The following is a 22,416-nucleotide window of genomic DNA, read 5'->3' as shown; positions in this document are numbered from 1 at the left end:
GTCTTTTGGAAGGCATACATACACATAAATGACCTCAGAGTAATGATTATCAGTCCATGTACAATCTACATCACCCACACAAAAGCAAACAGTACAGAGAAGAAGGCCAAAGAAAACCAAAGTACATGGTACCGGATGTGAGGGCAATGTTCAAGGCAATCAGCCTCACACAGGCAAACATTCCATGTGAGAGCTGAATAAACGTACCTTAGCAGCATATATTCCACACCACAGGCATTAAGTATATACTTATAATGGACATGATACATTGAGAGAACCTTTGAGATTTTTTTATAAAGTACAAAAGAAAACTATTGATTATGCCAAAAACAGGCCATGGTGATGTTAGTTCCATCAATGTGGCATCATGGGATGTAATAAATAGTATATTAGGAAATGAGAGGAACTAAACTAATAGGACTCCGCGTCTTAAATGGATCACTGGAAACCGAGGAAAAAAGAAAGCAACAAGGAATTGCCCATTTTCTTTTTCAACACACTAGACCAGAGACTAAGGGCTCATGCCCATGGATGGTTTTCCACTGCATTATACACGTGCGTTGCACAACCGCGTGACACGTGGTTGAATGGAGTCAATGGACTTTCACTGATCCGTGCACATGTGTGTAGACACTGTGTGTTGATACACATGAGAAACATATCACAGTATGCTCTATTTCTCTGCGTACCACGTGATGTAAGCCCTATATATATACTTGTAGGAAGTGAATACAATGCTGTCCATATGCAATACATTGCATATATGTGTTTTTATATGCAAACCTGCTGTAAAAAAACAAAGCGGGGAATTTGTAAAAAAAAAGTCACACTGCACATGATCGCGAGTGTGATACACGGGCAGCGCAGTACACTCGCAGCCATGTGTGGCGTCTCCCGGCAGACCCGCTCTTTTCAAATAACGGTTTAATGCTGCGGGTCAGCGTTTTACGGAAACAGCCGTGGACATGAGACCTTAAAGGGGTTTTGTCATTTTGAAGAAAAAAAATTCTACACTCACCTATTCTTCCCCAGGCAAATTCGCCTGTCCATGGCCACGACAGAATATCGCTGGCAATATTACACCGCAGGGGACGAGGGGGTAGCGCTAAAAGGTCTCCACGATGCATTCAAATTAATGATAGGCTCACCGCGGAGAATCACTATGATTTTCCGCTTGTGTGCAGTGGGCTACACTTTCCATAGTTATCTTATGGAAAGCATGTCATGCGAACTCTGCGTTCAATTTATCACCATAGATCTTGCAATGACACCTCGCCCGTGGACAGCCAGCCTAAGGAATCTTCTCCTCACTGATCTTGTCCAGTCCCTCGGGGTCAGTTAACCGCAAGCCAGCCAGCTTGTTATGAAGCGTGTATTCCTCACATTCTTCCTCCTGCAGGTCAGTGAAAGTCACGTCCCTGTGATGTAGCATTCACTGGCTAGAAAGGAATGCTGACCTACTGCAGACACAGTGGGCGGGCGAAGTCTCTGCAATAGCTCAGCACTCTGCACATTGCAGGAAGAAGACTGCTCTACATATATTTCTGCTACTCCTACTTAATCAGAAACCATAAAAGTCAACTTTTTATAATGCTGCACACCGTATGTAAATGAGGCTAAAATGATCCATTGGGTGGTTCATTACTAGACAGTGGTCGGGGCTCTCTGTGATCTTCAACCCCTCCTCTGCTTTCTGACTGGCTCCTGGCACCAAACTTGAGTTTCCAAACAGCTAAATAGTCCTAATGAATGTCAAAGGACACAAGGGCGATTAAATGTGTGTGAGTTTATTATTTAACAGACCAGAACTCTAGGATCATCCTGTACAACCACATGCTTTCATAAATCTTCACTTGTAATGATTTGCATTTGAAGCGGTTATCAGTAGGAAATACCAGTTTTATGACCCCTGGATAGAGGAATGTAGAATCTGTGAAAAATCCTTTGGTCATCTCTATGTATCTGACCAAGGAGAGAACTTACAGTGAATATTCCGGAATGGCTAACAGGTCTGGAATATGTAGGTCAGGAGGGTAAGTAACCACATTGCAAACACGTTTACAAGAAACTGTCTGGAAGCGGCTATTAAAATGTTTTACATACAGCTGCCATTGACATGATCTAGCGATTGATAGCAAAGAGACCTATAGAGAATTTTTTCCTGAAAATAAAAACAGAAAATGCAGCAATTCTGGAAGACCTTTCTTAATTCATTTGCATTAAGTGTATTAAAAATGACCATCAGATGCCAACTCACAAGTGACAATCATCTCGGCTGCACTTTTGATGTCACAACCATGTCCTTCATAGCTGCAAATACAGATCTCATAATGACCAAACTTGGGCAATTTCTCCAACTTTGAACTTACTAATAAATAGCAGATTATTAGGTTTTGGATGAAAATTACATTTAAAGGAGTTTCCCAGGCAAAATACAATTGATGACCTATCCTTAGAAAAAGTCACCAATAGTTGATCCCCCAGGGTTGGCCATTCAGGATCCCAACTGATCAGCTGAGTGGTCGTCTGCTGTCAGCACCTCTAGACACAGGGGTCGGATATGAAGCTGCTGCTCCGACTCCGATGTAGTGGCTGAAGCTTCTAACTGCAGGTGCAGCTCCCATTGACTTCAATTAGAATCCTAAAGATAGGTCATCAATAGCATTTTGTTTGGAAAACCCCTTTAATTGCTTATTTATGGGAAAAACTGATAAAAAGGTTCAAACACCAGTGATGTAAAAGCTCCACTTTACCTCCGTACAGCATTCTAAAGTATAAGACTATCTATGTGGCATGAAGGGCTACTATCTTTATTAAAGAGCAGCATTGTTAACTATAGTCTTCTGGAAATCTTGGCGTGATAAGCAGAAGAGCAGGAAGTAAGAGTTCACCTTTCAGCAGGGTGTTATTTTACAGACATTTATATGAACTCAAGACTACCTGCTTATATATATTACAATACTCCCGTTCTCTAACAGGAACGCACTTACTGAAAAGGAAGCAGTCTATTTCCGTGTTTCAGTGCAGCAGCGATCAATGAACAATACTTCAGGCAATAAGAGGTTTTAAAAGACACATAAGTAGTAAATAAGATGTGAATATACTTTATATCTGCGCAGCACATTTTTTGCATATTTTCTATTCAACTCTTAGACAGCCTGCACACAGGCAAGTTTGAATTACGGAATCTGCGATAGTCTCCGGGGCGGACGACCCACGGCATTCTGCACAAATTCAAACTAATAGAGCATCTGCATGCCCCCACACATGAGCGGACAGCAAGTGTGAAAATCCGCTCGCGAGAAGAAAAAAAAATTACAGCATGCTCTATTTTTTCGCAGATTCCTCGCAGACAGCTTCCATTGAAGTCAATGGAAGCCGTCAGACCCGCGGCCCTCCAATAATTAGCGCAGGACTTTAAAAAAAAAAAGTCTGTATTACGCATGTCTGACGGCAAGTCGCCTGGTCCATCCGCAGTACAGATTATCAAGACAAAATACAGGTACACACAGACGCCGGAGGCGCACAGGGTTGGATTACGCTGCATGATCCTGCATATGGAATCCGGCTGCCGTGTGCAGGTGGACGTAAAGGGAATTTATCATCAGAAAATAACTTATTGTATAAATCATGCTTTTGTGTTAAACATGGTTTTTAAAGAATTTTTTTTTCGCTTACATTTTTGATGTCATGCTCTATATATTTTAAGAAAATCCTGCAGTTTTCATACTGACCATTAAAGGGGTATTCTGGCACTTGAAGAAATTGTTCTATTAATGACTGATCAGCTGTTTCCCGGGACCGCTGTGGTCAGCATAGGAAGCAGAATGCATTGACCATAGCGCAGTGGACCAGGTTGGCATTGCAGTCGCAGTTCTCACTGAATGCAATGGGAGTTGAACTGTAGTAACAACTCAGGCCACTGCAATATGGTCCGCATTTTCTTCTTCCTTCAGTGATCGCAGTGACCGTATGCAATTAACCCCTTTAATTTCCAAGGAAGCATTGCAAAGCCTGTGTTCTCTACACCATCTTGGCCGTCTCCAAAAAGAGAAACCGTTCCCATTCAGATCCATGTTAAAGGTCTCTCAGCTGCCAACTAGAACCCTGCTTTGAACTGATAAGGAGCAAGAACCCCAAATGACTTATAGGGAAACTATCTTCCAATAAGTGGGGCTATAGAACTATTACATACAACAGTAGTAAGGATATACCCTATGAGGATCCAGTAAAAGTAGGAAAGAGCATAGCAGGAAACAAACACTGACAAGATCAGTGTAGGTACAAAGGAATACAGGAAATATAAGGCCTCATTCACACGGATGTTTTTTACCATAATTAGCACGCGCTAATCGTGGTAAAACGCTTCCATTGTTTTCAATAGGACCGCTCAAACAGCCGCTTGATCGTAGCGCTTTCCAGTGCCACAATTTTTGAGCAGTGTCTGTTCTATTTTTGAGTGTTTAGTGCTCCTCATCAAAGCCAGCGTCAGCCGTAGGATCAGACGAAAACGCGGCAAAGCGCCACGATTTAAATCACGGTCCTTACCGCAACACATGTGTGAGGGAGGCCTAAAAGGAGAAGCTACAGTATAATCTTATTAAGAAAGGTCTTCAGCATAAAGAACCACCAGGAGTTCTGGAAATGATGATATGGTCCCCACAGAGTCGCTGATCACATCATCATAGAGTCTGTCTGGGATTACATGGAGAGACAGAAGGATTTGAGCGAGTCTACATCCACAGAAGATCTGGGGTTAGTTCTCCAAGATGTTTGGAACAACTTCCCTCCAGAGTTTCTTCAGAAAAATGTGTGCAAGTCTGCCTGGAGAAAATAATGCTGTTTTGAAGGCAAATGGTGGTCACATGAAATAATAATTCGATTTCTTTTTTGTTCATTTCCTTTGCATTTGGTTAATTGACAAAAATAAAACTTTTGAACTGAAGTTATTAATGATTATAACATGTAATGTTGTATAGCTCAAGAAAGGCTTCCAGGACTCTTAGCAAAAATTGTCATCACCACATCCTCAGACAGAGTTCCATAGTCTCACTGCTCTTACAGTAAAGAATCCCCTTCTAGGTCGGTGTAGAAACCTTATGTCCTCTAGACAGAGAGCGCCCCCTTGTTACAGTCACACGTATAAATAGATGATGGGAGAGATCTCTGTATTGTCCCCTGATATATTTATACATTGTTATTAGGTCACCGTCAGCCGCCTTGTTTCTAAACTAAATAACCCCAATTTTGATTACCTCTCTGGGTATTTTAGTCCGCCCATTTTATTTATTACCTGCTCAAGCTCTGATATGTCCTTCTTGAATATGGGTGCCAAAACTGTACCCAATATTCCATGTGTGGTCTGATCAGTGACTTGTAAACAGGAAGAACAATGTCCTCGTCATGTGCCTCTGGACCTCTTTTGTTGCCCCCCCATGATCCTATTTGCCTTGGCAGCAGCTACCTGACACTGGTTGCTCCAGTTAATCTTACAGTTAACTAAAACCCCCAAGCCCTTTTCCATGTCAGTGTTTCCCAGTGGTTTCCCATTTAGTGTGTAATGGTGACATGTATTTCCCTGCCCATGTGCATAACCTTACATTTACCAGTGTTAAACCTCATTTGCCACTTTTCTGCACAAACCCCCTACTTATCCAGATGCTCTTGCAATCTCCTTGCGTTCTCTCGTGTTAATATCTTTACATAGTTTTGTGTCATCTGCAAATATTGATATTTTACTGCCCAATCCTTCTACCAGATCATTAATAAATATATTAAAAAGAATAGTACTGCCCCTGTGGTACCCCACTAGTAACGGTGACCCAATCAGAGTAGATACCATTTATAACCACCCTCTGCTTTCTATCACTGAGCCAGTTACTTACCCACTTACACACATTCTTGCCCAGACCAAGCATTCTCATTTTATATAACAACCTTCTATGTGGCACAGTATCAGACGCTTTGGAAAAGTGCAAAAACACAAGATCCAGTGACTCTCCCCGGTCCAACTTACCCCCTCGTAGAAGCTGATCAGGTTGGATTGACAGGAGCACTCTCAAATAAACCTATAAACGTTTTACAGTACTTTACATCCCATTTATCTTGATCTAATTGAACAATCTTTTCAACTAGACTGACTTGGTTAGTGACCGTGTACTCTAGGATTACTAAAATGAGAACGCAAATCGCTGCTCAGCATAATTCGTCTATTTGTAAGACCTTCATAATACGAGAACAACCTGAGGCACAGCGGTCGAAACTACAGCAAACAGCGGATGAAATCCATCCGAGCGCTGTTCTGCCCAGTTGATAACAATACGGGTGCACTTAAGACTTTAAACATTCACTAATATTTCGATGACGGATCCAGAACATTTTGCCATGATGTTTTTGATATACAGCCTGCAAACGAAACCACAAAACCGTAAATTAACCGTACAGAGAAAATCTTTAGAATACCACAAAACTTCCAACAACGTAACGTCGCTTTTAGCTGGATTCCTGGGTTGATTAACATTTGGATAGAAGAAGTACATTCTCACCCATTATTGTATACTGTTTACTTGTGAACTGACCTGCATTCTGGCCTTTGAGAATTTGCAGAAGGATCATTGGTTTTAATGCTTTTCATCTGCAGGAGAGAACATGGCGCATCCTTTGATGTAAGATGATATACACGCTGAACAACCACATGTATATAGGCTTCTTTCCAGCCTGCGGCCCCCTGGGTTTCCACGAGATCCAGAAGAGAATCGTTTACGCCGATGCTTGATGCGAATTCCTTCTCTTGAATACTGACAGAACTTTGAATGTGGCTGCTGATACCTGAAACCTGGCAAATCAATTCACTTATGGGATTAGCAGATTTGACATAAAATAATTCTTGATGAAACTACCAATATTTTACAGAAAGGTTTAAAGCCAAATCATCAAACTTCTAAACTGGTAATAGTAATATTGCAGGACGAGAGATTTCTACTAATGCAGAAAATGAATAACAGAATTGAAGTGGCACTTTTCTCCCAATTGAGTCTTAAAGTGGTTCATGATTTTCTTGCCATTGATCCTTCAAGCCCGTGATTTGATCTGATTATAGACTAGCCGTGAAATTAAAAGGGCTTTACTAATGTGTTTTGAATGTATGCAAACCTGAGACGAGCAATCCCTCACATAGGGACATGCAATAGTTTACATCAATCATCGTTTGGCGAGAATCACTGCCAAGAAAATAATTCTCCTCTTCTCGCTATCAGAGAAGCTGTCATTCTATCCTTTGATATATTTCCCTGCTTCACTCTAATAAGTTTATACTACTGTTCCAGCTAGCTGGAGAAGGCATTTGGAAAATTTGTACACTATCTTATCTCCCAGATTAATTAACCCTTTCCAATCCAATTTGTATCCAGGTTTTCCTAGGGGGTAGGGGGCTTACTCTTCTTTTGCCGTTGTACAAGAGCGCTATATGCTGGCTAAAGCCAGTATTGCATGAGGTGACACGTTGGATAGGCTCAAACAGCAGAGAGGCTGGCAATGCACAGTAAGAGTCCCTGTGTAAGTAGTATTATACCTCTAAGAGACCTCAGACAGTAAACGGATATTTTCAAACGTGTGCACTTCTATGTATTACAGTACTGCACTACTACTGTACAAAGCAAGTAATGAAGTAAATGTGGTCATGCTTTGATCCAGAAGTTATCGTAAAACAACAGTCAGCAGAAATCCGAACCTACAGAATTTCTGCGTAACCACATTCACTTTCATTAGCTGCAAACTAGCTAGCATGACAATATGATCTTTGGCCTCACAAATTTGCCGTTTAGCCGTAGCACAAATACACATGAAAGCTATGTTATTGAAGCTACTTAAGTATTAATGAATAGCCGATGATTTAAAGGGAATGGGTCATCAGAAAGTGACTTTTATATAAATCAAATTTTTGTGTCAAACATTTTTAAAGTTTTGGTGAATTTTTAAAATTTTGGTCACAATTTATTTTATTTTTTTTAACAAGTTCTAAAATCCTGCATTTTTCACACTCACCACAGAGTTTAATACTAGTTTGTTAATTTCTGATCTGTAAAGAAAGCTTTTGCAGCAGTCTAACATCACAGGCAGGATTACACTGGAGGGTTAACACTAAGGATGAGCGAGTATACTCGCTAAGGCACTACTCGCTCGAGTAATGTGCCTTAGACGAGTATCTCCCCGCTCGCCCTTAAAGATTCGGGTGCCGCCGCGGAGCAGGGAGCTGCGGGGGAGAGCGGGAGGAACGAAGGGGAGATCTCTCTCTCCCTCTCTACCGCCCACTCTCCCCTGCTCCCCGCCGCGACTCACCTGTCAGCCGCAGCGGTCCCCGAATCTTTAGGGACGAGCAGGGAGATACTCGGCTAAGGCACATTACTCGAGCGAGTAGTGCCTTAGCGAGTATACTCGCTCATCCTTAGTTAACACCTAAATGTAGGTAACACAAGATCCGCCATTCACAATAGGTGATCAGCTGTGAATATCTACTTCACCTCCCTGCAAAATGATCTATACAGGTCACAGATCATGTCTAGAACAGTCTCGCGCACAAAGTCAATAGGTCGCCTTCCTGTCCATCGTATGAATGGCCCCTAAAGCAGCCGTATAGCAGATCTTCTAAATGCTGTTAAATACAACTCAGGAAAGATAGGCATCCTCATAATCATGTACAGACAACTGCATTAAAAAAAAAAAAAGGTTTTACTATCTAGTTTTACTTAATACATAAACACTTAGGTGATATAGTCCCTTTAAATATTTAAAGATATATCAGTGCAGGGGCCATGTGAACCAACATACATCTATAATATTGACTTAAAGTAGTTTGTAGGCAAAATACTTCAACTTAAATACTGTAGATCTTCTCTACATTAAGGCCTAGTGCACACGTCCGTAACGGGCTCCGCAAGCGGAATTCCGCAATGGAGTCCGTCACGGCGCCCCCCCCCCCCCCACCCCAGAGACCCCATACTTACCTCCAGATCCGCCGCCCAAATTCCTGCATGACGCTCCGGCGTGCATGCGCAGTAGAGCACGACGCGCCGGCAGCGTCACATGACACGCTCACAGCGTCACATGACGTGCCGGCCAGGTCATATGACGTGGCCGGCAGGGAAGCTACAGTGGAAGATAGCGTGACGGACGGCTTCCATTGACTGCATTGGAAGCCATCCTCGCTTATGCCCACGGCAAATAGGACATGCCGCAGGTGATTACGGGTGCTTTCACGGGGTGGAATTCTGCAACGTGAGCATTGCGCTATTAGGTTCAATAGCTGCGGGGCATCGCCGCTGATTTCCGCCGCGTGATAATTAGGCCTAATAAATATTGTAATCATACAATGTATTTGATATATTTAAAACATAGAAAGTGGAGATTTGACAATGTTGCCCTGAATCGTTCTATACCATGTATGAACTTATGAGTAGAGTTGGAGCAAATTCTTGGTAATGGTCTCTAATGCTACATACCTTTCTATCAGGCAGAAATGCTGGAAAAGCCCTGACCTATTGTGTTTGTCCTACACGTTTGCAAAGCTGGCCAGAAATGTAAGTTAGAAACTAGAGTTTACATACATGACTGGTTGTCTGGCATTTCTTCTGGCCAATTACAAATAGAGTAATAAGATTTTAAAATGCGGATAAGAAAAATTAAAAAGCATCTCCTTTGGTAAGGTAGAGGTAAAGTCCCCTGATGCTAGCACCGAGTCATAACCGACTCGTAGGGCGACATTCACATCGTGACGTTTTCTTGGCAGACTGTTTTTACGGGGTGGTTTGCCATTGCCTTCCCCCGTCATCTCTACCCCCAAGCAAGCTGGGTTCTCATTTTACTAACATCGGAAGGATGGAAGGCTGAGTCAACCTTGAGCCGGCTAACTGAACCACGCGGGGATTGAACCCGCAAACTACAGGTCATGAGCGAGAGCTTAGGACTGTATTTCTGCTGCCCTAACACACGGGGCTTATAATTGCTCTCCTTATATATATATATATATATATATATATGATCATTTTTTTCTGTGTATGGCTGCATATATTTGTAACACTAGCGTCCAAAAGAATTCTACGAGGCAGCTGGTTTCCATCTTTCATGGAAACCATCTCTCAAAGTTCTACTAAACCTAGAAGGGAGTAATAAAAGTAAACAAAAGAATCTGCCTAAGGCCTCCCTCACACAGGGCGTTTTATACAGCGTTTAGCGCTGCCTTTTCAGCCCAGCGCTGAACGCTGTACAACACTCCCATTCATTTCAATGGGGCTGCTCTCACAGGGCTGAAAACGCAGCGCCTCCCAACGCTGCGCTTTGACAGCGATGCATGTTCTATTTTTGGCCGTTTTCAGCCCTGCATCGCCCATTGAAATGAATGGGCAGTGGTTTTAGTACTGCTGAAAACGCGGCAACACTCGGTGCCGCGTTTTTGGCAGCGTTAACCGCTCGCCGATTTTCGGGGTGAGGGCTTGTAATAGAAGCCCTACCCCGAAAATCTGTCCCAGCTAGGTAGAGAAAGAAAAGAAAGTAATACTCACCTAGCCACTGTGGTCCGGGTTGCGGCCGCTGCTCTCTGCCGCTGATCCGGGCTTCCTCAGCACTCCCAAGTCTATTGCCGGAGGCCAGGTTTGAGAACCCCGACTCCGGTAATAGAGTGCTGTGATTGGTTGTTGGCGCTTGCTCGATACCCAATCACATCCCTTCATTGACTGTCTCAGCCAATCAGAGCTTGCCGGCGCTGATTGGCTGAGACAGTCAATGAAGGGCTGTGATTGGGCATCGAGCAAGCGCCGACAACCAATCACAGCACTCTATTGCCGGAGCCGGGGTTCTCAAACCTGGCCTCCGGCAATAGACTTGGGAGTGCCAAGGAAACCCGGATCAGCTGCAGAGACCAGCGGCCGCGACCCGGACTGCAGCGGCTAGGTGAGTATTGATTTTTTTTTTTCTTTTCAGCATTCTTGGCTGCGTTTTCAGCCGAGCTGAAACCGCAGCCAAAATGCTGGCATAAAGTATGCGAGCGCTGCTGAAACGGGGTGGAATCTGCAGCAAACGCAGCGTTGCAAAACGCTACGTTTCTGCAAACGCCCTGTGTGAGGGAGGCCTAACAGTTCAACACAGGACTGTCCCAGTAGCTGATCTACTAGCATACATATACAAGTCTTTACATATTTTCAGGTTGCAATATGATCAAAAGAGGGGAAGATATTTTTTTTTTTTTCTAAATTTAGTGTCCCTGTAAGAGCACACACACGGATCTGCAATCCCCCTTGGAGATCTAAAATTCTTAAGTATCTTATCAGTCTCCAAAAATGTTTGAGATGTTTGGTAAAGATGGAAGAAATCATCTGTGTCTCACTATTCGGGATCCTCTGCCAGTTTTAATCATTTTTCTAAGGGCCTGTTCACACCTCATTTCTTTCTCTGTCCCTGGGTTCTGTCACAGGTTTCCATCTGGATGGATTGCTCAAAACTGCATCCAGACGGAAACCTGGACAGAACCACAGGCTGCCGTTACTCAAAAGGAGATCAATAAATTCCCCATTTGAAAACGTTTCATTAATTTCCAGCATTCGTACGATCGGCGATCCAGACGAGAGCCTGTGATGGAACAAGAAACAATGTACGAACAGGCCTTAAACATATTGCAGCGCATATATTATATATATATATACACATATACACAATAAACAGGCCGAAGTAAGACTCACCTGCTGCTTTTCTGAACAAAGATCAAGATTGCCAAGGTCCATTCTTAAAGTTAAACATAAAGGCAGCGGTTGTTTTTTCAGCATCATCGCATTGGGACAGTGTGCTTTATTCTCAATGTCCTCTGTAGGGTCGGTCATCATCCTTTGGCTGAAATGTGTATTTATAATGATTGATGCATTTTGGTTCTGTGGATTGAGTTTTTGCCTGAAAGAGAGATTTTTAAGCCAGAAGTTAAAGACTGTAACATGATCCTTTGCAGCAAATTCAACAGGTTTGTCTTGAAATCTGATGAGCGCATAATAGAACACAGGGTTTCTCAATGAACTGCAATCAATAAGAAAAATTATTGTATCCTTTTTAAATATCTCATAATAAAATAAAACGTATTGTGTGAAGCAATCAGCTATACAGAGTGATTCAAAGGTCAAGGCCACCCAGAATGTCTTCTGAAGGAAAAGAGATACAGGTAGGAAACTTTGTAGAACACTTCGATGGATGGCGGAAAACTTTAGGGCACAGTGGTGGTGTCTGTTGACTATCTTAGTAACTGCCATCTTGGATTCAGTGCAAAAAACTTGGAAAGCGGGTCATGGGATACATAATTTAACCCCTTTTTTTCCATTTTCGTTTTTTCCTCCCCTCTTTAAAAAAAACAAAACACGTATCTCCTTTATTTATCTATCGACGTCGCTGCCTGAGAGCTCGTTTTTGGCGGGACGAGTTGTAGTTTTCAATGGTGCTATTTACTGCCCCATATAATGTACTGAAAAACTTAAAAAATTCTAAGAGGATTGAAATGGAAAAAAAAAACACATTCCGCCATATTTCAGTGCATCTTGCTTGTACGGTACACAAACTGCAACAAAAACTACATAATAACTTTATTCTATGGGTCAGTACGATTACTACGATACCAAACTTGTATAGTTTTTTTTTTACTATACTATTTTTTTTCAAAGATTTAATTTTTTTCAATTATTTTCTGCGGTCATTTTGTACGCGCAATAACTTTTTTATTTTTCCATCAACGTAGTTGAGCGAGGGCTCATTTTTTGCAAGATGTCCTGTAGTTTTCATTAGTACTAATTCAGAATACATACAGCTTTTTGATCGCTTTTAATTGCGCTTTTTCTGGGAGACCGGGAGACTAAAAAAGTGCATTTCTGGCATTTTTTTTTTTTTTCGGATGACGTTCACCGTGTGGGTTGAATAATGGGCTACGTTTATAGATGGGACTTTTACGGACACGGCGATACCAAATATGTATTTTTATTTTATTATTTAGATTTTTTTAACTACATATATGGCAAAAGGGGGTGATTTAAACTTTTATAACCTTTTTTTTTCAATTAAAAAAAACTTTGTTGATTTTTTTTTCTTTACTTTTAAAGCCCCCTCTGGGGAACTACAACATGTAATGCTTTGATTGCTCCTGCAGTATGACATAATGCTACAGTATTACGTCATACTGCAATTTGACATAATGCTACAGTATTACGTCATACTGCAATTTGACAGGCAGCATATCAAGCCAACCCACGTGGATGGCTTGATAGGCAGTCTCCTAAGGCAGCCCTGGGGCCTTTCAGAAGGCCCACGGCTGCCATGACACCTGCACGGCTCCCCCGATCTCACAGGCATTTAAAGGGTTATTAGCCGCGATCAGCCGAACAGCCAATCGCGGCTATTGCCCGCGGGTGTCAGATGTAATAAACAACTGACACCGGCGCTGAATGAAGAGAAGTCGCCCCGCGACCTCTCTTCATACATACCCAGAAGCTCCGGGACGTAAATGTACGTCCTGCAGCGGGAAGGGGTTAAGGGTAGAATTTCATCAGAAGTTGATAGGTGCAGTCATTTTTTTTTTCAATACCTGCAACCACTTCTGAGTTATAAATAATGTCATTTTGTATTAATAAAGTTTTTATTTTGAATTATATGGTATGGAAAAGACCAATAAGCATGTCTTTTCGGGTACCAGAAGTTGAGGAAGACAAGCAGTAAGTGCGCAAACTAACAGGAAACTGATAGAGAGGTGAAACAAAATTGGTTTATGAAATAATGGTCTAGTGCAGTGGTGGAGAAACCTATAGCACTCAGAGCCCTCCCTGCTGGCACGTGCTGCCATCGGCTGCTTACCACTTTAGTGAATACTGGCAGGGGTCGCAGCTCCCCTGCCGGCATTCACTCAGCTGCGCTGATCCCTGCGCACACTGTGACGTCAGTGTGCACCTAGGATCCTCCTCCCCTGACGTCTCCTCTTAGGTTCCGCGAGAGCAGGGGGAGGGCGTGTCCGGCAGCACACTGATGTCACAGTGTGCACCTGGGATCAGCGCCGAGCAGCAATTCCGAACAGCGAAGCTTCCACGAGAAGGAAGGGGGTAAGTATGCGGGTCTCAGAGGAGTTGCTGTCACTATTGGGGGCCACTGTGGGATGTCGCTATTACACTGGGGGCCAATGTGTGGTGTCGCTATTACACTGAGGGCCAATGTGCGGTGTCGCTATTACACTGGGGGACGTTGTGGGGGTGTCACTATTATACTGGGGGACGCTGGGGGAGTCACTATTGCACTGGGGGCGGTGTCACTATTAGACTAGGGGCCGCTGTGGGGTGTCACTATTATACTGGGGGCCGCTGGGAAGGGGGATCACTATTATCGCTGTGCCTGCTGGGGGGGGGGGGGGGGGGGGCACTATTATACATTATACTGGGGGCCGCTGTGGGGTGTCACAATTATATTGGGGGCTGTTGTGGGGTGTCACTATTATACTGGGGGCCGCTCTGGGGTTTCACTATTATACTGGGGGCTGCTGAGGACGTTCTGCAGCATTTCCGCAGCCAAAAAGCAGTCAAAATCTGCACGCTGTCTATTTTGAAGCGGCCCTGTCCCTTTTAGAACGACGAGGGTAAAATCATATGTTGTGATAAGCCCCGCCCCCTGACATGTTGGCACTTTGCAATAAATAAGAGAGTTTTGGGTTGCAGTTTGGGCACTCGGTCTCTAAAAGGTTTGCCCTCACTGGTCTAGTACTTTCTGAGCAGGCAGCAGCAAGTCTTGGTACTTTCACATTAGAGGTGCATTCATTTTATCTTATTAAATGATGCTTGGCAAGACAATCAACATATTTGGTCAAAAATTATAAAACCTTTTGCCTCCTATTACACCTCCTCTAAAAAGATATTTTTTTAAGTAGTCGAATCTCGTTTGAAGGAGCCAGTGATGTCAAAGCTAACTCATTTGCTCACGTGCAGCCTGGTTAGACTGGCAAATGCATAGTTCAAATGAGAATTATTCAGTCCTTCATAAGCATAAGCAAATAAGAGGGACTGAACGTTTGCTGTGTAAACCAAACGAGCCAACGATTGCTTTTATGCCTGTATAAAATAAACGCCGACCGAAAAGCAAATGATTCTTGTACATCGTTGGCTCGCATTGAGACCAAATGATTATCGTTGACTTTTGCTCATTCGAACGATAATCGTTTCGTCACAACACACCCTTAGATAGGAAGTAGGTAATAAGATAAGAAGTCGTGGGTCTATGGAATGGTAGCATTGAAACTGAAAGGGCTGATGAAGCTGTAATTAGAGATGAGCGAGTATACTCGCTAAGGCACATTACTCGAGCGAGTAGTGCCTTAGCCGAGTATCTTTCCGCCCATCTCTAAAGATCCGGGGGCCAGCGGGGGGCAGGGGGGAGAGCGGGGAGGAACGGCGGGGAGATCTCTCTCTTCCTCCCCCCCCCCCCCCCCCCCTGCAACTCACCTGTCACCCACGCCGGCCCCCGAATCTTTAGAGGCGAGCTGGGAGATACTCGGCTAAGGCACTACTCGCTCGAGTAATGTGCCTTATCGAGTATACTCGCTCATCTCTGGTTGTAATATATCTGTCTCTGGAGAGTATTTCCACATAAGAGGGCTCCTCAACAGTAATTCCTCAGAGTGTAGATAAACTTCTGGATGACACTGTAGCATAAACAGTTATGTGTGTGCGTACACAAGACAAGGCAGCTTTTCTAACCATTATATGACTTCTACCTTGCCTTTCTGATTGTCACTTTTCTCTGAGCTCAGCTCCAGGAGGAGGTGTGAGTTTAGATGTGAATCTAGGTCTGTGGTTAGATAAAACACTTGCTAGAAAGCTGCTGAAGCAGTATCTGTGTTTCACTCTGTCTCCCTCCAGCAACATCTTCCTCCTCCTTGTCCCTTTCTCCTCTCCAGACTTCTATGTGCTATAGTTTTAATCTGATGTCTCTGTGTACAAATGTTATCAGTACATTCAGAGTGAGTGCTCAGTGCAAGCGGAAGGGAAGTGGGGGAGAAGAGGTTTATAGGTATAGAAAGATACAATTTTCTGCAAAAATATATATATTACAAATTATTTTTTCTACTTGCTCTGATTTATGAAAATAAATAAAAGTTTAGTAACTCTTTAAAGGGAAGCTGTCACGTCCCCACAGCAGCATATACTAAGTTATGTTGCTGTTAGGGAACATTACAGGGAGCCAGGTGATGTATTTTTTTATACTCACCAGCTCCCACGATCCAGCGTTGTGCCGCTCTGAAGTCTACGTGCAGCACGAAAATCTGACTTTTTTGTCTTGTGCGTGCGCTCAACCATAGACTTGTATGGGAGTGTGCACATGTGACTCTGAAAAGGGTTATATTTTCGCGCAGCGCCGACTTTAGAGGAGAACACCATTGATTCATGGGAGCAGGAGAGTATAAAAAAATACTTCACCTGACTCACTATCCCGTCCCTTCCCTTTAATATAATCCTATTACAAGAATCCCCCTATTTGGACAATATAGTTGCCATGAAAAGAGTAATGTTTCTGCTCCTGATTTTACCATAGGACTAAAATTTATAAAACGCAACTGGCAAAAAGTGGAAAACATGACCCCAAATAGATTACAAATGCTTTCCCTAAATGTACAGGCTAAACTTACTGTTAACTATAATTTTTATTAGCCAATATCTTGCAGATTAAGATTTGTGTGGTTTGATATATGTATTCCAGTAAACCGATCCAGAGTACGAGGGATCCCATTTAACCCACTTCCACTTACCTCTGCAGCGCTGCTCCGACCAGGATCCCGTCAATTTGCACAGGGAGCTGGTCCCACATGCGTGCCTCAGCTGAATTCCTTTTAATGGGCTGATAGAAACCGCCAAGCACTACACATCCGTGGCCGGCTCTGTGCGAACTGATGGATTCCTGGTTAGAGTGACGCCGCAGAGGATTGATGGGCGTCCCAGCGGTAGGGCCCTCACCAATCTATCAGTTTGCACCCATCTGCTGGACCTTAATTTACCAGTATACCCCTTTATGAAATGTGGACAGTAGATATTTAATTAATGCATGCCAAAATAGAAAACAGCATGGTACTGTTTTAGCCATTCAGGTTCATTTACATTTGGTACATTGGGGCATCTCCCATTATCGAGAGGTATAACAAAAACCTCTTTGTACCATGTTAGCCAGCTCCACGCTATATTTGCTATACAATGGAAGATTACCCACTGTAACGAATACAAATGAACCTGAAAAACCTCTGAAGAAACTGGCACAAGTGGATAGTGTATCATCTTCCAATCCAGATGCAAAAAGGACAATGTAATTCCCCCAGGCCTCACAATCAGGAATCATCTGCATTTCAGAAAGATAAAGCATGATCATATTACTCAAACTGGCGAAAAAAGTGCACGTTTTTACAGTTCTTCCAGCAAATATGAAGATGACTTGCACAGACAGCTGGATGTATTCCTCATCTTACAGTAAAAAGACATAGTAAACAATGCAAACAGTTGGAAGCCATTATCATGTTTTCTGCTTGCAGCTATTAAATGCAAGAAAGGAATGTAGCGGAGTATAGACCAATCGTGCCGTCTCCTGGCGGCCTCCGACTCCGGACATTTAAACAACTAGTGGTGTTTAGAAAGGAAAATTCCACTGTCAATAACAAAATTGTAGCTATCATATACAATGAATGCAGAGGCTAACTTCTAGTCATCTTGTTGGCTTACACTTGCATTCATTTCCTTCTCGACTCCCAATAAACCAAATTTTATTAAAAAGAAGTCTTAAAGTCACAAATCCATTGCATAATCTGCATTTGTTATATGTGGATTTTGAAGTTGGTGATGTAGGATCAGCAGTGAAAATCCATTAGAATTCTACAATTTAGTGTAACACTTCGAGCACATGGCACCAAAAAATAAGAATTCAGACAATTTTTATTAGGATACATGATAAAAAAAATGAAGTAAAAAATGGACAGCCATACATATTAGAACCAGGGAAACTCTCGAATGGATGAAGTGCATGCAAGGATGTACACAGGACCATCAGTAAGTGGTTACAGATAGTATGCACATTATGTCATCAGCCTTTGTTACTGCTTGTACATACCAACAAAACCCGGATGACTACCAACCAGCACAATATCCGTGCCCTGCTATACAGTTTGCTGTTGCTTCTTCTCCTGGAAGTATCGTATCCACATACTGCTTATATGACTGTTTATTGCTTTTTGGACCTATTCTAATAAATTAGGCGAGGTCTTGGTCTGTAATTGACAAGGGTTCATACATGTTTTCCCCAAAAAATTTCCATGACAAAATCTTGATTTTCAATGGCACTCGCGGAACTCGAAATACATGGAATCAAAGGTTTAGGGCTCCTTCACACTAGCGATATTGCTGCATGACAATTGATTTTTGAGTGTGAGAACTGCTTCTTCTCGAGCGAGTTTGTCGCAATTTTTTAGCGCGAAAGTCAATAGGACTTTTTAATGATCAAAATACGTAGTCGATCAAAAAACGCAAGTTCCTGCTTTGCGATGTGATAAAAAGGAGGCTCCGTAGGGAAGCAAGGGAGATTTAAAAAAAAAACCACAAAATGCATAAAGATAGGGCATGCCGTAATTTTTTTTTCTTGCAACATCACAAATGTGAAGGAAACCATTGAAAGTCATTGGTTTCGTAATTCTGCCCTTTCACTCACTCTCGCGTCGCTCAAAAAATGCACGATTTTCTGTAGGCACCCTTATTGCTTTTTTTATATACAAAAATAATAAATGACCTACCCCGCTAAGTCGAGCTATTTTCAGTTAAAAATATATATTTTATAAAAACTCCTCAACATGAGAGGGCGGTTGAGAGCAAAAACTTCAAAATCTGAAATATTTTTTGTATTTTTAAGACTGGGTATTGAGAGTCTTGCGTGTTTTTAGCTCTTTTTATCCGAAACAATTTCTTGGCCTATAGTGTTAAACACAATACTAGATCGTAGTGGAATAAAGGAATTGTTTTGGACAAACATAACTAAAAAACACACGAGAATCTCAGAAATTATTATTAATCAGAAAAAAAATCCATGGCAAAAAAATGAAAATCCATGACAAAAATCAGAAAATTCCATGACTTTCATCAAATTCCCGGTATTCCATGACGCGTATGAATCCTGCTACATAATATGATCAGCCTCTGTTACTATCTGTAACCCTCCAATTGAAAGTCCTTTTCCTATCCAATATATCCATCCCAGAGTTTGCCTGGCTTTACTGCGTATGACTGCCCATTTTTAACTGTATTTTTTTACATAGGTTTTGTAATATCCCATTCACTTTCAAATACATTGGATTTTGTTGCCTTTATTAATTAATGGTAACCTGTCACATTGTACACTCAGCCCAATTATGTAGAAAGCAGGTACACAACAGGAGGGGCTGAGCAGATCGACATTTAGTTTTAGGGGAAAAGATTAAAGGGGTTGTCCCGCGAAAGAAAGTGGGGTTATACACTTCTGTATGGCCATATTAATGCACTTTGTAATATACATCGTGCATTAATTATGAGCCATACAGAAGTTATTCACTTACCTGTTCCGTTGCTAGCGTCCCCGTCGCCATGGTGCCGTCTAATTTCAGCGTCTAATCGCCCGATTAGACGCGCTTGCGCAGTCCGGTCCTCTCCCTGGTGAATGGGGCCGCTCGTGCCGGAGAGCTGGTCCTCGTAGCTCCGCCCCGTCACGTGTGCCGATTCTAGCCAATCAGGAGGCTGGAATCGGCAATGGACCACACAGAGCCCACGGTGCACCATGGGAGAACACCCGCGGTGCATCGTGGGTGAAGATCCTGGCGGCCATCTTGGTAAGGTAAGTAAGTCGTTGCCGCAGCGCGGGGATTCGGGTAAGTACTAAACCTTTTTTTTTTTTTAACCCATCCCTTGGGTTTGTCTCGCGCCGAACGGGGGGCCTATTGAATAAAAAAAAACCCGTTTCGGCGTGGGACAACCCCTTTAAGTATAAGTTGTAATTTATTCACTTGGCTTTCCACCCATTCTGTGTTTCGGAGTTCAGTGGGAAGTGACAGTGATTCGTACATGTAACAATTGGTTCCATTCTAACACTCATACTCCATCATTGGGCCATGTGAGAGAGCCTCAAGATACAGAGATCTGGAAGGATTAGCTTATTGGGACTGCTCAGGTGACCCGTGTGAAAACAAAACTAATATTACAAGTACTTTATGTCGAATAAAACAGATATTTTTCTATATCAATGACTGTTCCGTAACAATTTTACAAATATTAAGCTATTATTGTAAGCAAATCTTTCTGCCATCATATTCCTATCATATACATAACTTGAGAGAGGAAGCCTTAGAAATCTATTTGTTCATAGCGCACCAGAAACAGGTCAGGTAACCCGTTATAACCAGCCTCGAGACAGAAAGAAGGAATAATCATTTCATTTAAACTGCAGTTGCCTTTTTGATCACCGAGTGCGAGAAAATGACAAACTTTAGCTTTAGGCAAAAAAAAAAGAAAAGGTAAGTTGATCCCCCAAAAGTGTCTATTGACCATTGGAAGTTATAATAGTCTCATGTGGTGCAGAGTGTCAAAGCAGCAGAATGCAGTCCTGTTCTCGCTCACGACTAGTGATGAGCGAACGTACTCGTTTAGGGCTATTTTGCAATCGAGCGTTGCTTTTTTCGAGTAACTGCCTACTCGGGTGAAAAGATTTGGGGGGCGCCGGGGGTTGCAGAGAGGAGTGGGGGGGGGGGGGGGGGAGAGCTCCCCGGTGCTACCCCCCGCTCCACCACACCGCCCCCCGCCCCTCGAATCTTTTCACCCAAGTAGGCAGTTACTCGGAAAAAAGCGATGCTCGATTGCGAAATAGCCCTAAACGAGTACGTTCGCTCATCTCTACTCATGACCTGAAGGTTGCGAGTTCAATCCCAGCATGGTTCAGGTAGCTGGCTCAGCTGGCCTTCCGTGGTTGGTAAAATGAGCTCAAAAATAAATGGTAATTACCTGAAAGCGCTGCAGAATAAGTTGGCGCTTTACAAATAACAAGTCCCCCCTAGTCTGGTGGGGGTCTCATTGCTGAAGCACCCCCCTCTTCTAGCCATTGAGAGGTCACTGCACCCACCAGCAGTGACGTCAGATTCAATGGAGCGGCCACACATGCACGGCATGCCTCCATTCATTTTTATTTCTACTGCCAGATATATCAGAGCACTTACCGTATTTTCCGGACTATAAGGCGCACATAAAATGCTGAGAATTTCTCAGAAATAGAAAGTGCGCCTTATAATCCGGTGCGCCTTATATATGAACCCGACAGTAAAGAAAGGGGTTCATACAGGATCCTTTACCTCTATCGTGGGCGGCATACCACAGCACACACCATGCTCCTCCCCCCCCCCCCCCCCCCCCCCCCCGTGCGCCTATGAATTTATTCTTCACTTGGGTTTTTACAGTACAGGTGCTCCCCGACTTGCGAACAGGTTCCGTTCCGGGAGCCCGTTCACAAGTCCGTTTTGTTCGCAAGTCAAACAAGTAGTAGTATGGAGCGGGATCGCGGGTGGATCCTGCTCCATACAACGTCGGGTGCCGGCTGTTCTTACAGCGGGCACCCGGCGGCAGCAGTTCCGACGAGCCGCGCCGCTTGTCAGAACTGTTAACACTTTAAATACCGCTCTGACAGCGGTATTTAAAGTGTTAACAGTTCTAACGAGCGGCGCGGCTCATCAGAACTGCTGCCGCCGGGTGCCCGCTGTAAGAAACAGCCTGGACCCGACATTCAGGGGGCCCGTACAGCGTCCCACGATGAGATCGCGGGACGCTGTGCGGTTGCTAGGCAGCCGGGGACCTCCTGAAAGGCCCCAGGGCTGTCTATGCAGAGTGCCCATCTAGCGCACGACTTGCTAGGCGCTCTGCATAGACAGCCCTAGGGCCTTTCAGAAGGCCCCTGGCTGCCTAGCAACCGCGATCTGACCGGACAGGCTTCTATCAGGCTTGATAGAAGCCTCTCCGGCCCCTGCACAGCACTAATGTGCTGCGCCTTATAATCCAGTGCGCCTTATATATGAAACAAGATTACTTATAATGCGCTCATAGAAAGTGCGCCTTATAATCCGGTGCGCCTTATAGTCCGGAAAATACGGTATATTCGGGTATTTCCATCAGCCAGATTGAAAATGCATGCAGTGGGTCGGCGCATGTACGACCACAGCCCCATTGAAACGTGCATCAGTACTGGTTGGTACAACAAGCCTACAGTGACGAGAAAAGGGGAACACTACCTAAACTATTCACACACAAACACAGATAGATTTGTCTCATAATATAAGATTTTCACATGCAACTTGCACGCACATTATATTGGAAAGGAGAA

The 22,416-nt window shown here is 43.3% G+C and overlaps 1 protein-coding gene across 1 annotated transcript in view; it reads right to left on the bottom strand.

Moving 5' to 3' along the window:
- Positions 1-22,416, bottom strand: part of SPIDR (scaffold protein involved in DNA repair) — a 331,433-nt gene that overhangs the window by 155,303 nt on the left and 153,714 nt on the right. Inside the window, exons 9-10 of the mRNA XM_066578067.1 lie at positions 11,730-11,934; positions 6,579-6,835 (exon numbers count right to left, since the gene is read on the bottom strand). Coding sequence (XP_066434164.1) covers positions 6,579-6,835; positions 11,730-11,934 — 462 coding nt within the window. The remainder of the gene's footprint in view (positions 1-6,578; positions 6,836-11,729; positions 11,935-22,416) is intronic.

The sequence above is a fragment of the Eleutherodactylus coqui genome, chromosome 9, assembly GCF_035609145.1.
Source record: "Eleutherodactylus coqui strain aEleCoq1 chromosome 9, aEleCoq1.hap1, whole genome shotgun sequence".
NCBI classification, from domain to species: Eukaryota; Metazoa; Chordata; class Amphibia; order Anura; family Eleutherodactylidae; genus Eleutherodactylus; species Eleutherodactylus coqui.
The sequence above is the reverse complement of the archived record's forward strand: the minus strand, read 5'-3'. Positions and strand labels throughout refer to the sequence as shown.